Source organism: Microtus pennsylvanicus, chromosome 10 (assembly GCF_037038515.1).
Source record: "Microtus pennsylvanicus isolate mMicPen1 chromosome 10, mMicPen1.hap1, whole genome shotgun sequence".
In the NCBI taxonomy this organism is placed as follows: Eukaryota; Metazoa; Chordata; class Mammalia; order Rodentia; family Cricetidae; genus Microtus; species Microtus pennsylvanicus.
Window position 1 is genome coordinate 84491072 of NC_134588.1, and position 17237 is coordinate 84508308.

Sequence of the window (17237 nt, forward strand, 5' to 3'; positions counted from 1 at the left end):
TTAATTTCTACATGTTTATATAGTTTCCACAGTATCTTATATTGATTTCTAGTTTCATTGCCTATTTAATATGATTCCAAGTTTTCACATTTTGTTGAGATTTGTTGTATAGTCTGTTTATATGATTTATGCTGCCCCTATAAGAATAAAGACCCTATGAACACACTATTATACCCACATTTTATATGACTGCCAGGGATGGAGCTCAGGTCTCCATGCTTGCCAGCAAGCAGTTTAACCATTGAGTCATCTCCCCAGCCCATCCGTCGCTGTCTTTCGGTTGTAGAATTTAATCCATTGATGAATTGCTGATAAGGCCTTATGATAGCTATATGGTAACTTGTTTTCTGTGTTGCTCTGGAAAAGTTAAGTGACATTTTCATTTCAGGTTTTGTGTTCCACAGTTTCTTTGTTGACTTTTATTTTTCCTTGTTATATTTATATTTCCTCTATTTTCTTTAGCATATTGAACACATTTAAAGTGTACTACATAGAGACTGTCTGTGTCATATAGGGCTTTTTCATGTCCCCCATCATTTGTGTATGATATGAACTTAGCATTGTTTAATTTTTGTCACATGACAAGTTTATACAAAATATGCTATAGTGATCACTTTGTGATTTTTCTCTCTTCTTATTGTTAAATTCATTGCTACCCATTGTTCTCTATTAACATCAACACTGTTTTCTCTCTGTTATGTTTCCATCCAACAAAAAGAAACAATTATTCAAGATAATCATTAAATTAGTTAATGTCCTCTGGTCCATCAGACAATGAAAAGGTTAAACCCCATTTATTAAATATTGTAAACTGTAGAAGAATATGATAACATTAAGATAAAATGAAAGAAAATCTTTTCACAAATGAATAAAAGAAACAAGATTTTTGGCTGTGGGTGTAGTATGATAACAAGGAAGAAGACTGATAGGAGCATTAAAAGTAGATTGTGACATTAAGTCAAAGATTGTTCAGAGTTTGAAAACGTGTTTTATTTGCACAAAATACAGTGTATGCTGTCAAAGTTTTATTTTATACTACTTTGTGTGATTTTTGAAAATCATCCCAGTTTTTAAGTATTAAGAAATTGATATAAATTCCAAAATCTTGGATCTTTGATAATGGTAGACCATAGTATTTCTGTCCTATTTTAACATAAAAGATTTCTTATAATTCTTTTCCTAAAGATTGAACATTCAGAGAACTATCCAATAATGGCAAAGCAAATATATGCAGCTACAAACATTGTAGCATAATACAGGTTTGCTCCTAAACAGAAACAAATTGACTCTGGGCATACTTTTTGATTGAAGAAACCTTATGAAATGTTCTTTTTATGGTGGAATTTGATTGACTGGTAAATACCAATTGTGCTGACTTGAATAAGAACATTTAGGCACTGACTGTGTTAGTTCAGTGGTCGAGCACTTGGCCAGAATCATCCTCAGACCCTGTGTTTAGTCTTAGCACCAAGTGAAAAAAATATTGTGTAACAAACAGAATGACTCACCTAGCAAAAATAATATATTACATGATTAAGAATTTCATCATAATATAGTACTATAAAATCACTAATTATAAAATTCTAACTCTTTTTAACACTCTTCTTAAGTTTATAGAAAAGTTTTTCAGTCTTGCTTCAGAAATAATGCTTTTGCCTCAATGGGTTCATTACCCTATGGTTCGTCTGGACTGTGAGGACTTGAAGACAGGCTTAACCAACAAAGCAAGAGCCTTTGCAAATGTATTGCTAAGTGACATAGCTTCAAAACATAGGAAAGAAAACGAATCGTAAGTAGAATTAATCACTGTATTCAGAATAACAGGGCCAAAAAATTTTCTCTAAAGTTACTCTCTTTCAAAATACAAAAGATTGCAGGGCAGTGGTGGTGCACACCTTTCATGCCAGAAATTGGGAGGCAGAAGCAGGTGGGTCTCTGTGATTTCAAGGCTAACCTGGACTACATGGTGAGTTCCTGGACAGCCAGAGCTACACAGAAAAACTCTGACTTGAAAAACCAAAACAAACAAGCAAACAAACACACAGATAATAAAAACTTTCCAGCCTAGCTATACTCTTTCCTGATATTTTTAGTGGTATATCAATACAAACATTTTAAGGCATAGGGAAGGTAAGCCTGAAAAAATATACCTTTTGTTGAATAATGACACCGGGTACCTAGATTCATACTTCTATACATACGATATCATAGAGTTTAAGATCTTTTTACTTGTTTTTTTTCCCGAAGGATCTTTTTATTTGTTATATTGTTTTACTTCACAGGAATATGAGCTATGCTATGCTATACCTTTTCCATTTATCCTTGAGTTATTCAGTTCAGCAGGATAAGTAGCTTCATTTTATAAATAGAGAAACTGGATCTTGAAGTTTGGCCTAAATTCACAGAACTAGTTGTCCTAGTGAGCTTCTCATTGCTGTGATAAACTCCAGGGCAAACATAACTTTGGGGAGTCAGGCCAGGAACTCAGGCCAGGAGCCTTGAGGCAGGAAGTGAAAGAGCAACAGGGACGCAGTCTGCTTCTGCACATGGCTTGTTCGCCTCGGCTTGTTCCACTTAGTTTGGTGGATCCCAAGGACTGCCTGCTCAGGAGTGGTGCTGCCCACAGTGGGCTAGGCTTTCCTATATCAGTCAATCATTGTGCCCCAGGCCAGTCTGCTGGAAGCTGTCTTTAGTTGAGGTTTTCTCTCTCATGTGTCAAGCTGACAAAACTAGCCTTTGCAGCAGCTGAGTCAGATTTAAGGTCTGCCGCATTCCCTGTCTCACTCGTGAGAGAGCTTAAGAGATCACTAGAAAAATAAGTAAATAGGCCATAATTTCAAAATTAATGTTACCTTAATTTTTATTGATGTGATATATGGTGGCATCAGGCAAACTAAGTTTAAATATCATATGATCTCTTAATGAATCAGCCAGTTGCTTTTAGGATAGAGAGTTTCAGTTTTATAACAATCATAGCACATGTTTATTAAATATGCTACAAATTACTTGTCATCAATAATCAGAGTCATAATCAGAGTGTTCTGTCAGTATTTGCAGTGAATTTGAAGCAATCAAAGACCGTGCTCTACGAGTTCCTGACACAACAGAAGAAATGATGGAGCTAATCGCTTTTGTAGAAAATGCTCGAACTAAAGGAATTCATGATTTGGCTTCAAGGATCCAGGTTAAAAAAAATACTTAGAAACTATTATGAAGTGAGATATCAGTATTGACACAGCCAGACAAAGAAAGCAGAATAGCCCAGAAGGTCTCACATGTTCTTCTGGTCACACCTTGTGCTGCCCTTCTCCTCCCTCCATTACAGGCTTCTGCTCTTTCTCCTCATCCTCTATAGAAGCTGTTTACTTGATTTTCTCTGAAATAATGTTTTTGATTTTCTTTAGTTTCATCAATTATGCTTATAATCTTTTTCCCTTGGTTTTTTGAGACAGGGTTTCTCTGGGCAGCCCTGGCTATCCTAGAACTCACTATGTAGCTCAAGTTCACCTTGAACTCAGAAATGCTCCTGCCTCTGCCTCTTGAGTGCTGGGATTAAAGGTGTGCACCACCACTGCCAATTATGTTTACATTCTTAAACAATATGGAGTTTAATTTTTTAGACTTTTACATTAAATAGTAGTCTTAAAACCTGCACAAGGTTCTATATCCACTCAACTATAACTTTCATTCTGTTTGGAAGGCTTTTAATACAGTAAAACATAACAGATTACTAAAAACCACATCCAACATAATTTGGGATGTTGTAAAACAATTCCAAACGCAGAGAAGGAATAGAACCAATTTCTGGAAGCCCGTCATCACAGCCCCGGGCCCATCAGCATGTGAATACTGTCTTCATTTTTATTGTGTTTGCTTTCTTACTCTCCCTTATAGCTTTACGAACTATAAGAGTGCATTTCCAGTAAACATAGTTTATTTTTATCTGACTTTGATATTTATCTAAGAGAAATCATTTTGTTTGTATTTTTTTGCACACCACCAGTATTATATCAACCAATGACACTTTCCAGCTTATTTTCATTGCAGTAGAGTCCATTTCTGACACTGTATTAGTGGGCAAGGACTCAGTTTGTAAGTTTGCTGCAGTAGCATGTGGACTCAGCTTGAGCCCAGCATCCACAGAACAAGTTGGGCCTGGTGTTGCATGCTTAGGATGCTCGTGCCCGGAAGGTCAAAACAGGTGGATCCTGGGGCTTGCTGAACAGCTAACCTATCTTCTCACCGGGCCCTAGGCCAGTGAGAGACTTTCTTAAAAGCTAAGGTGGTTTTAAGCTGGGCATAGTGGTCCATGCCTTTAATCCTAGCTTTCCAAAGGTAGAGGCAGGCGGGTCTATATGAATTCAATGTCAGCCTGATCTACATAGTGAGTTCCGGAACAATCAAAGAGAGACCTTGTCTCAAAAAACAAAAATTAAACAATAATATGGGCCATTCCTAAGGAATGATACCAGAGGTTGACCTCTGGCTTCCACACACACATGCACACACACATGTACCTACATCTGCACACACAAAAGGAGTTTTAGAATTTACTGTTCTGGATATTTGATTATTATTCTTTGTTATTAATGGCAGTGCTACCGTAAACATTTCTGTGTGTGGATCCTGGAGACCGCGTTCACACATTTCCCTCAGGTGTTATGCAGGGGGCTTGACCTTTCTGAGCATTACCCCTCCTTTCTGAGCATCTTGGGGTACCACCAGATCCAACTTTTCTTCTTTTAATTACTGGATTAATTAATTTGTGTGAGGGTGTGCACATGACAGGACATATGTGTGGAGGTCGGAGAACAACCCGAGGGAGCTGGTTCTCTCCCTTTGTGTGTTTCCCAGGAGTCTAACCCAGGTTTTGGGCATGACACCACATGCTTTTCCCCTAACTATCTTGTCATCCCCGATGTTTTGTTAAGTGATGAAGTGATACAGCAGTACTATATAACATATAGATCAATGAGATCCACAGGGGTCAAAAAAACTGTGCTTCTCCAATTACATCTACTGTGTTAAGTTTTTTTTTCTTTTGCCATTCACTCTGGAGCTCTTCCTGGACTTCCTGCTATAATGCTAAGTATTCAAAATATGATAATATTACTAAGGATACAGAATAACAAATGGTGATAAAATATTTAGTATTTTAGCATCAAAGATTAAAAATTAAATCATAAGAACAAAAAGAATTTAAGATAGTTTAAAATTGAAAGTTTCTGAGGTTGCCAAATACTTGATCATTTTATAAAATCATGGACAAGGAGGTCAAAGAGTTACCTTTATATTAAGTCAGCAGTCAGAGAAAAATAATCTCATGTATGGGAGTGTGTGTATATGGGGGTATCACATGGGCTATGTGTGTGGATGTCTTCCTCTGTTACTCTCCTATTTATGTTTAGACAGAGTTTCTGTCACTGAGTCTGCAGCTCACATATTCGGTTTGGCTGGTCAGTAAGCCCCTCGGATCCTCCTGTCTCCAGCTTCCACATTCTGGTATCACAGACACACACCACTATTTCTGTTTATTACTGATGCTAGAGGTCTAAACTCAGGTTTTGTGCAGCAAGCATGTTGCCCACTAAGTCATCTTCCCAGCCCCAGGCGCAAGCATTTAAAGATTTTTAAAAACCCTTGTTAAAGTACAGTTGTATTACTTGAAGCCAAGTAAATACCTGTGATTTGGACAGAGCACAAAATATTAAATTTGAAGGAACATTAGAAATTTTTGGCTATGTTCTTTTTTATATGATATAACTAGAGTTTCTTTTGTAGGAATCTAAACGGCAAATGAGTTACTTTTTAGATGTTTTTCTATTTCCTCAAGAAGACTTAAATTTAAATGCAACTGTCCTCATGTGGCCTACAAAAATTAACCCCGTGTTTGATGAGAATGATGAAGTAAGTATATTTTTAAGTGTATAATTTGTGTTCTGGAAGTTTTATTATTACCTCTCTCCCCTGCCCCGTGTGAGTGTGTGTGTGTTTGAACACTATGGGATGCATGTTGAAATAAGATCATCTGTGGCAGTTAGTACCTTGTGGATCCAACATCTTTCCTGGCAGAGCCATCTCACTGTCCACAGTCCGACATTTTAAGTAGTATGGTTGTTTAATTTTCACACCAATTTGCCATCTGACTTTAAAAACTTTCATTTTTCACTGGGCGGTGGTGGCGCACACCTTTAATCCCAGCACTCGGGAGGCAGAGGCAGGCGGATCTCTGTGAGTTCGAGGTCAGCCTGATCTACAAGAGCTAGTTCCAGGACAGGAACCAAAAGCTACGGAGAAACCCTGTCTCTAAAATAAAAATAAAGCGCTTCATATATGTAGTGTAAGGGTCTTTCACCTGTTATGGTATTGTCAGCTTAGAAGAGGCTTCTAGGCTTACCTCTCCGGGTTTGGTAAGTGTAGCATGAACAACACAGAGGTCAGAAATATTATGTGAACTAATAGTGAACATGAGCTAAGTGATTTCCACTTATTATTAAATACTCATAAAATCCCAGCTGCTCCAATTTCTCCCATTTTATAGATGATTAAAATGTAACTGAGAGAAGTTTAGTAACTTGCTCAAATTCTCAGAGATTGGAGGTAACAGATTTAGGATTTTATATCAGACCGGATATAGTTTAAAATCCTGAAAAGTAATCAGCCAGTTTATCCAAAATTGGGAGCCAAAATGAACAATAACAAAATGTGTGGGATACACAAGGTTTTAATCTCAGCTTCTTGCGTTGACAGTCTTGTTACCTTGATATGCTTCAAAATTTTCATACATTTCAGTTTCTTTATATTTGCAGAGAAAAATCATAATAACGTAGAAAAGGTACTTAACAGCTCTTAATATATGGTATGTGTATGCTCAATAAATGGTAGCTTTTAATTTTATACCATAACACATTAAATAGTCAAACTATATAATTAACTATTTTGAGTTTTGAAAGATGTGGGAAAATTTGTCTCTGTGATTTACTCTTTGCCATTTATACATCGGTCTTTAGAGACAATGATTCTGTTTCCATTTTCTCTAAATTACTATAAAACATTGATAGATTTATTTCAAAATTCTTATCTTTCTACTACATTTGTTAACATAATTAAATTATCTTTTCATAAAGCTCATTGAGAGTGCTAAGCATCTGAAGGAGAATGAACTAATAGCCAAGAGAGAGAAACTAATCTTGGAAATAGAGAAGGAATCGCGTCGCATGGAAGAGTTCAGGGAGTTTGCAGAACTGGATCGCATGCAGCAGGTCAGAAACATAGTTAGGGCTGTGACTGTAGCTAACCAGGGGTTAGCACAGGGCAGATAAACACTTTTTAAAATGTAGAGGAAACATGCACTTAGCATGTCAAATGAAGGTTTACTTGATTATTGAAGTAAATCTGTGACTTAGTTTACTGCCATGCAATGTGCATAACCATAGCCTGCTCATCACCATAGCGATGTTGTGAAGTTAATATTTAAACAGGAGAACATTCCTAAACCCTGTCTCAGAAAAAAACAAACAGGAGAACATTAGTTATGTAATATTATGTGATCTTGTTATAATACCATCTAGATATTTCAGGAACAGACATTTGTTTGCTTTTAGTATGTGATGGACGTAAGGCAACTACAGAAACGCATTCAGGAATCCGAAGAAGCAGTTCAGTTTATTAATAAAGAGGAGGAGCTTTTCAAATGGGAACTGACAAAGTATCCCGAGCTGGAAAAATTAAAAGTTAACATCGAGCCCTACCAGAAGTTTTTTAATTTTGTTTTGAAGTGGCAAAGAACAGAAAAAAGGTAACTTTTGGTAATATAATAAAAAAATTAAGCACGTGATATAAAAGTGTATAAATATAAGTCATTTCTTGTTAAAGGTTTCAAAGTAGTACTTATTCATTTACTCGTGTGAAAAGCAAGTGTCATATGGGAGAGCCTTAGATGATGCTAACCTGCTGCTGAACTGTGCAATAGAGCTTGGATTTATCTGTAATGATATCTGGCACAAATGTGTGGCTCGAATCTACAACACTGAGATGAAGGGTCATCTCATGCTCTACCGACTGAGCTAGCCAGGCTAGATATTATTACAGATGGTTGTGAGCCACCAGGTGGTTGCTGGGAATTGAACTCAGGACCTCTGGAAGAACAGGCAGTGCTCTCAGCTGCTGAGCCATCTCTCCAGCCCCAAGTTTGCTATAGAAACCGGGTGGTAGTGGTGCATGCCTTTAATCCCACCACTAGCCAGGATTATACAATGGGAGGAGACAGTTTTTAGTCAGTTTCATTCTGAGGATTCCTGGAGACAGGATTGCCATTTCAGACTGAGGTAAGAGACAGTGGCCGGCTGTTTTGTTTTTCTGACCTTCAGACTGAACCCCGATATCTGTCTCGGGGTTTTTAATAATTGTACTACATTTATCAGAGCCAGTTCACATTTTATGGAACTAGTTTACTAATACTCAAACAAAATTAGAAGTGCCCAGTCAAGTCTGCATTTTACTGAATAGTGTTAGTTACCTACTTGTCACTGGATGCATGTTTTACTGCAGGCCCTGCAGTTTAAATGATGGTGTTATCTCTGCCCCTTTACCATCATTTCTACCTGTGTGCCTCAGTTGTCTCTCGTATAGAACAAAATGATTCCACAGAAAAGTTTCCCGATACTTATATATAGTTCAAAAGTCTGAGTTTAAAATTATTTTTTCTTCTTATTCAGGTGGATGGATGGAGGGTTTTTGGACCTTAATGGGGAAAGCATGGAAGCTGATGTAGACGAGTTTTCTCGGGAAATTTTTAAGACACTAAAATTCTTCCAAACCAAGCAAAAGAAAGAATTACAAGAGAGAAGAAAGGCAGCAAGAAAACGATCTTTGGTAGACGAGAAACCTGAAGAAGAACAACCAAAAGAGAATCCTACAATTACTATGTGTGCTATAGTAATGGAGCAAATAAAGGCTTTTAAGGTATACATGTATTTAATAGCATTTAAATATCATACATCTCTTCTCAGTGTCATGCTATATAGTATATAAAATATAAAATCAACTCTCCAATAGTAAGACTGTGTATTCAGTAGTCTGGCTCCATGTAAAAAAGTTTGGGTCAGTAACTAATCAGTTGCATCTCACGGGCGTGCCTGACACAAGATGAGTTGACCCTACTACGTCGCCTCTCTGGCTGTGTTGATTGGTTCAGGGATACGCCTATAGTCCAAACTGGGCCAATAATATTCCTCTTGGCATTTTTTAACTGGCTGGATGTTAGGAGCTGGTTTTATTTGTTTGTTTGTTTGTTTGTTGCTGCGGAAGCTGTTAAGGCTATGAGTTGTGAACTTCCTGTGGTTTCGAGATGGCTGCTTTGATAGAGTAACACTGATACCTAAAGAAAAGTGGAAATATAGGTTTGTGCGGCAGCACATCCCAGCACCTAGAAGTTGAAGAACAGTGATTACAAGTTCCGGGCTAAGGTAGGCTATCTAGTGAGATACCCATTTGTCTCACTGAAACCAAAACAAACAAAAAACAGAGAGACCCACATAACCAGTGGAGTTGTTTGTGTGTGTGTGTGTAGTTTTGAAATATTTTTTTCCCTTATCTTTTGGTCAAATCTTCACCTTCTTTATTTTACACAAGAATATTAATGTATGTATTACGTGCACAACTATGTGTGTACTTGTGTATTGGTGTGTGGACGAACACGTTAGTGAGGCATCCATGCACATATGTATGGAGGCTAGATAGCATTGTCATTCCTAAAATGCATACACATGTATGCCTTAGCTATGTGTGTCAGAGGACACCATGTAGGAGTCAGCTCTCTCCTTCCTCCATGTGGATTTTGGAATTGAACTTATGTCATCAATCTTATTGTGCAGCCCAACCTGGCCTGGACCGTGTGTAGCTCAGGCTAGCCTCAAACTCATGATCCTCCTACTTATACCTTTCCAGTCCTAGGACTGTAGGCATGGACCACAACACCGGCTGCCATTTCCTTCTTCTGTAAGCTGATAATGCACTAGTGGTTCTAGTGGCGATGCCGACTGTGTAGCCAGCATGTCTAGACTGTAGGCTGGTGAGGCTGTTTAAGTTCTGCCCTGTCTGCGTCACATTCTTCCAATGATTAGATGAGTTATCTCATTGAAGACATTGACTACTTATGGATTACTTTCTATGTTTAGTACATTTCATGGTCCAGAAATGAAAATCTGCAAACTCTAGTCTCATATTTCTCATCTTTATTATGCCGCAGATGAGTGTTGGCACTTGAATATTTCAGAACTCTGGTACACACACAACAGTGTGAATAGAGTGTCTTATTTCCCATAGGATGTAGCATGTGTTATCACCCCCTTATTTTGCTTAATTTACGTTGAAGATCATAACCTGTTAAATTTGTTACTATAAGACTGATTATAACATTTCTTTGTTTTTATATAATATCTGCTTCCTTCTCTCTGGGTTTCCTGTACTCTGCCTATACCCACAGTCCCTCCAGTAATATTTCCATGGGTTACAGGAGATAGGAAAGGAACTTGGTGCTTGCTGGGTAACATACTTTACACTGTAATTGTCAGTCTTGGTGACTTTTGTCACTCTAGTGAGGATGAAGTGGTATATCGTGGTTTTGCCTTGCGTCATCCCGAAGGCTGGGATATCTTTTCACATGCTTACTGGACATTTTTGTGCCTTCTTTGGAGAAATGCCTATTTAGATCATTTGCCCTTTTTTTTCTGAGACAAGATTGGTTTCTGCCCCCCGATTAGCCTGGCCCCAAACTGGCAATTGCCTCTGTTTCCTGAGTGTTGTGATAACAGGTACAGGACTCTATGTCTGGCTCTTTACCCATTTTGTTCTTTTTTCCCCCATCTCTTTGTGTCCTCTCCTTAAAAAAAAAGTCAGTCCAGTTACTGATGTCTGCTGGAATGTGAACTGATCCTGTTCACTAGAACTTGTGCAGGCCTCGTACAGGCTACCTGTAGCTACAGTCAGTTCATGCAGTCATGGCATGTCTAGAGGACAACATTTCACAACACTCCTTTCTTCTCCTGGCTCTTGTATTCTTAACAGTTGCTTTTCTGTGATGTTCCCTGACCCTCAAGGCGGTTACATGATCTAGAGGTCCCGTTTAGGTGTCTAAGTACTCAACAGGAACATATTCTTAGCACTCTGGCAGTCTCTGCATTAACTGCTACTCACCAAAGATAGAACTTTCTTTCCCTAGGTAGAGAGAAGTACTTTCTAATCTATGAGTCTGTCATAGCTATTTAGAAAGCAGTTTGACATGTACATTTAACAGAACAACAGTAGTAGGTTCCTCTAAGGCCTATTACCATCTGAGCCATGGGCTTTTCACAACATTTACAGTAGTAGGCATTGATTCCCTTCTGTGGAGTTTGCTCAGATCCAATCAGAAAGTAGCTGATTATCCCAATAACCATCACGTTACCGCTGCACCAGTAAGCACATTTTGCCTGGCAGTTGGTGCTGTAGTATGAAGGGTCCAGCTCTGTGTAATACCATTGATGTCTTTTCTTACCCAGTAGCCTGCATGACACCTCCCATCATTATATAAGTTAATCAGCATGGAAGAAATTTTTTGATCAGTTCCAGCTTGATCTATGTCCTGCACCATGGGAGCTCTTTCCAGTTTTAGATATATTCTTCAATTTCTTTCTTCAGTGTCTTAAGGTTTTTATCATACAAGTCTTTCATTTGCTTGGTTGCAGCTACCCCAGATATTTTATGTTACTTGAGGCTATTGTGAAAGGTGTTATTTCCCTGATTTCTTTATCCATCTATTTGTCATTTGTATGTAGGAAGGCTTCTGAGTTTTGTGAGTTAACCTTGCATTTAACTACTTCATTGAAAGTGTCAACTGTAGTAGTTTCCTGGTGGAATTTTTAGGGTCACTTATGTATACTATCATATCATCCACAAATAAAGATACTTTCACTTCTTCCTCTCCTATTTGTATCCCCCTGATCTCTTTCATTTGGCCTATTGCTCTAGGTAAGACTTCAAGTATTAATCTGAATAGGCATGGAGAAAGTGAACAATCTTGTCTTGTTTCTAATTTTAGTGGAATTGCTTTGTGCTTCTATACATTTAAGTTAATATTGACTATGGACTTGTTGTCAACTGCGCTTATTATGTTGAGGTATGGCCCTTGTATACCTAGTCTTTTCAGTACCTTTATCATGAAAGGATGCTGAATTTTGTCATTGATTTTTTTCTGCATCTAATGAGATGATCATGTGGTTTTGTCTTTCAGTTTGTTTATATTGCAGTCATCAGTGTATGTATGTTGAACTACCCCTGTATCTTTAGGATAAGGCCTACTTGATCATGGTGAATGGTATTTTTACAAGTATTTTATTGAGAATTTTTGTATTTATATTCATTAGGGAAATTGTTCTGTAATTCTCTTTCTTTATGGGGTTGTTATGTGCTTTGGGCATCAGGGTAACTGCGGCATCATCAAACAAATTAGACAATGTTCCTTCTGTTTTTATTTTGTGGAATAATTTGAGAAGTATTGGCATTAAGTTTTCTTTGAAATTCTGGTAGAATTCTGCACTAAAACCATCTGGCCCTGGGCTTTTTGTGTGTGGGGGGGGCTTTTAACTGCTTCTGTTTCACTAGGGGTTATATGTCTGTCTAAATTGCTTATTTGATCTCGATTTAACTTTGGTAAATGGCATGCATCAAGAAAATTATCCATTTCTGTGGGGGCTCTGCAAATACCACGACTAGCAAAGCAAGGATCCAACATGAGGCAAGAAAAAAAAATCTGGTTTAGCATTACTCAGTAGCTGATGTTGGTTCAAACTTCTAGAGCATGACACAAGGCAGTTTGTTTTAACCATATTTAAGCATAACACAACCTTGGAAAAAAGTTTCCTAACGATAATTAACTCAATCCCATGTACACAACAAAGTGTAAGACATGTTTGAAAGACCCTAATTTCTAGGGTTCAGGGAAGGATCCCCCAGACTCAATAAGCCACGCCAATGGATGCAAACAGCAAGAGGATTCTTTAATGTCGAAGGCACCAACAGGGTACTCAATACTCTAGTGAGACTGAGCCCCCTTGGTATTTTTCCAGCAAGTATTTATAGGGTCTCAGGGTTACATAACAGGGAACCATAGCAACAGCAATATCATTGGTCAACTCAAATTAACATATGGGGTGGGGGTCAACATCAGGATGAAAACAAATCTAACAGGATAAAAACAAGTCTAACAGGATAAAAACAAGTCTAACAGGATAAAAACAAATCAGGACAAAACAAGTCTAAATTAAACCAGTTTTTAGCCAGTTTCTGCCTCCCTGAGCTTTGATACACAAAGGACTGGGTGTTTTTCTCAAGGCTGCTTCTGCTGCCCACAGATAGCCTGTTTTTCCCTGGCCTAGTTGATCACAAAAACATCTTAAGATGGAGACTAGGGTTGGGGTCTTTCAATGTTTACTCTTTACAAAGTGCTTATGGCCTCTTCCATAAAGATGGGGCCTGTTGACCTGTGGTGTCTAGCAGGGGCGCTGTCACTCTGATATATGTCACTCTTTCAATATATGTGCACGTATGTTTTAGAAAGCCCCACAGCAGCAGGCTTACAGGTGACTTTTTCAAAAGGTCTGTAGTAGTGGTTATCCCTTCTCTACTCTGCCCTTAACATCTTTCCAGTTATTTGGATCTCCATTCCCTTTAAAATTATATTTGCATTTTTACTATGTAGGCCTCACATTTCTTAAATTTGCTATTAAGTACTTTATTTTTTGTGATACTCAGGTTCATGAAATTTTTCCTTGTTAATTCTTACTTTGGTAATTTCTTGATTGCTATGCACACCTAATATTGCAGGTGAACTTTAGAATCCTTGTGCTCCTCATTCCATTCCTCTCAATCTAGTTGATGTTTTGATTGCACTCACATTGAATAACTTAAAGAAATGTAATTTTCCTATTATTAAGTTTAGTCAAATGAGATTATTGTCTGTATTTCCATCCTCAGGAGTACATCCCTACTGTCTCCATTCTGTGCAACCCAGGAATGAGAGCTCGTCACTGGAAACAGATGTCAGAGATTGTGGGTTATGACTTAACTCCAGATTCTGGAACTACACTGAGAAAGGTTCTAAAATTAAACCTTACACCATATTTAGAAAAATTTGAAGTGATAAGCGCAGGTGCAAGCAAGGTAAGCATGAAGAGAAACTGAAATACTTGATGGATTGGTTCTCTGATGGGTGCAGGTTTTGTTTTGCTGTGGTGTATATAGTACAGATAACAATGGTGAGTGGAAGGTGATAGAGGACCACTCTTTCATGATGCAGACATGCACTTGCTTCTCTGAGATCCAGACTAGAAACTGCCCCTTTGATACTTTCCTAATTCTGCCATGTTGCAATATAATTGGATGATACATTAGTATTGTTATATGATTGTTCTATTAAGAACCTGAGTGAATGGATATGTATGTAGCACATTGTATGCATGTGTGTGTATGTATGTATCTGTGTGTCTATGTCTGGGACTGTATGTGTCTGAGTCTGTGACTGTGTGTGTCTGTGTGTATGTTCCAACAAATAAGTATGACCTTAGAAAGAAGGTTCTTGAAATACACAGAAAATTCAAGCTACAGACTACCTGCAAAGAGGCCATTTTGGAGACAACCCAGTGGGTATTTTATTTTGTTGCCCATTTTAACAGTGACAACAAGAGTTTCCGTAACAACTGAACTTCAAAACACTTCATTTTTCTTAGGAATTTTTTCTATTTTTAATTGGAAATAGAATTTTTCATATAGTATATTCTGATTATGGTTTTCCCTCCCCTAAATTCCCACATCTTTCCTTTCTCTCAATAGAAAACAGGCATCTAAAAATAATAATAAAATAAAGTAAATTAAAATAAAAACAATAAATTAGAATATGACAAAACAAACAGAAGAAAAGAGCCAAAGAAAAAGCACAAGAAACACATGTAGACACAATGACTCACTTGTTTGCACACATAGGATTCCCATATAAACACAAAATTAGAAACCATAATATATACATGGAAGACCTGTACGATTTTAAAAAAGAATACCATTGGGTTAATTTTCTGTTGGCCATATGCTTCTGGGCATGGCGCCTGCCCTTGAGAGCGGTTTGTATACCCAGTGAGAAGCCATTGGAGGAAGCTAATTTTTCCTTTATGAGAAGTTATCGATTAGAGATAGCTTCTGGGTTCCCTCCCAGCACTGGGACAACTGGCACAGACCGTGCATGCCCTCTGCTGCTGCCACCGTCACTGAGTTCATAAACGCATCCGTCCTGCTGTATTTGAAAGGCCTTGATTCCTTGGTGTTCCCCTTCCCCTCTGGCTCTCACAGTCTTCCCACCTCCTCTGCCACAGAGAAGAGGAATTTGGTGGAAACATCTCACTTAGGATCGAGTGTTCCAACTTCTCCCACTCTCTTCAGACAGGCCATTTATAGGTTGTTTGCTGGTTCCCATCTACTGCAGGAAGGAGCTTCTCTGATGGTAACTGAGCAAGGCAGCTATGGATTTAGGAGAGTGCCATTTTATTGTTCTTCTCCTTTAGCAGAACGGTGGTGTCTGCTTCTCTCCTAGGTTCATGACTTCTCTAAGGAACTTTTAAATCATTTAAAAATTACCCCTTCTTGATAGACAGATAGATAGATGTTAGATAAAAGAAAAACAGACAGACAGACAGACAGATATAGACAGATGATAGACAGGCAGACAGTTATGGAGATTACGATTTAATGAGCAAAATGCTCACTGAGTTGCCCAGAGAAATTAAATAGCATAAATAAGTTTCTTTTTTTTTTTCATTTTTCTTTTTGTTTTCAAGACAGGGTTTCTCTGTGGAACAGCCCTAGCACTCCTGGAACTTGCTGTGTAGACCAGGCTGGCCTTGAACTCGCAGAGATCTGCCTGCCTCTGCTTCCTGAGTGCTGAGACTAAAGGAATGTGCCACCACCACCTGGCTATAAAATCCTTTTTCCGTCATCCTGTTTTTATCTGCATCCAGTTTTCTTCATCCTCTTCTTTTTCCATTTCTTCCTTTTAGGAATTTTCCTTAGAGAGAGCCATGAATGCCATGATAGCAGCGTGGGATGATATTTCTTTTCACATAAGTCTGTATCGTGACACTGGAGTCTGCATCCTTTCTTCAGTGGATGAGATTCAGGCAATTCTTGATGACCAAATTATAAAAACTCAGACAATGAGAGGCTCACCTTTTATCAAACCATTTGAAAATGAGATCAAGGTATGTTAAGTATGATAGCTTCTTGTCATTTATAAAAACGTCTATCTTGTTTCATATGTGTTCTCATGAAAATATTCTTGGATGCTTTAAAAATGTCTATTCAAGTGATAGAACTGAGCCTTGGTATGTGGTGAGATACAAAAATACACATTTGAAGATTAATATGCAGTAGGAGGCTGAAGAGATGACACCGTGGTAAAATCACTTATTCAGTTCCCAGCATCCACAAGGTGGCTAGCGACCATCTGCAACTCCAGATCCAGAGGATTTGATGCCCTCTTCTGTCCTCCATGGCTGTTCTATCTATGCACACGATAAACAGATAAAGACAAAACGCTCATCTATATAACAGCTTAAAAATGAATAAACAAATAATATATTAACTAATGTTTTTGAGAAGAAAGTCATACTTTATTAAGATTTATCTCCAGTGATAGAGATAGAAGGAAACAGTATCAAACTCTTTCTTGTTCCCCTTCCCGTCTTCCTCATTTTTCCCTACTTTGCCTTAAGACGTGGACTCACTCTGTATTGTAGGCCACCCTTTAACTCACTATATAGGCCAAGCAGGTCTCAAACTGGTGATTATTATTCTACTTCAGGTCCTGAGTACTGGAATTACAAGATGAGCCACCACACCAAGCTCTGGTTTTGTTTCCTCCATCTTTCCCTCTCCCCCTCCCTCTCCCCCTCCCTCTCTCCATCCTTCTTTTCTTTCCACCTTCCTGTAACATGAACGGGCCTGCTGCTTGTTTGTTGTTTTTGTCTCACCCTTTACCCCACAACTGTTTAGTCCCAAAGAAATTTACACATAGGTCTACATAAATTATAAGCTTATTGGCCCATTAGCTCTAGCCTCTCACTGGCTAACTCTCACATCTTGATTAACCCATTTTTCTGATCTATGTTAGCCATGTGGCTCAGTACCCTTTTCAGTGGGGCAAATCACATCCT

General features: G+C 38.2%; 1 protein-coding gene across 1 annotated transcript in view; it reads left to right on the forward strand.

Annotated features, from left to right (window-relative positions):
* Dnah12 (dynein axonemal heavy chain 12) overlaps positions 1–17237 on the forward strand; it is a 159293-nt gene that overhangs the window by 22472 nt on the left and 119584 nt on the right. Inside the window, exons 13-20 of the mRNA XM_075988847.1 lie at positions 1611–1789; positions 3049–3184; positions 5782–5907; positions 7128–7262; positions 7605–7798; positions 8718–8964; positions 14014–14199; positions 16083–16283. Coding sequence (XP_075844962.1) covers positions 1611–1789; positions 3049–3184; positions 5782–5907; positions 7128–7262; positions 7605–7798; positions 8718–8964; positions 14014–14199; positions 16083–16283 — 1404 coding nt within the window. The remainder of the gene's footprint in view (positions 1–1610; positions 1790–3048; positions 3185–5781; positions 5908–7127; positions 7263–7604; positions 7799–8717; positions 8965–14013; positions 14200–16082; positions 16284–17237) is intronic.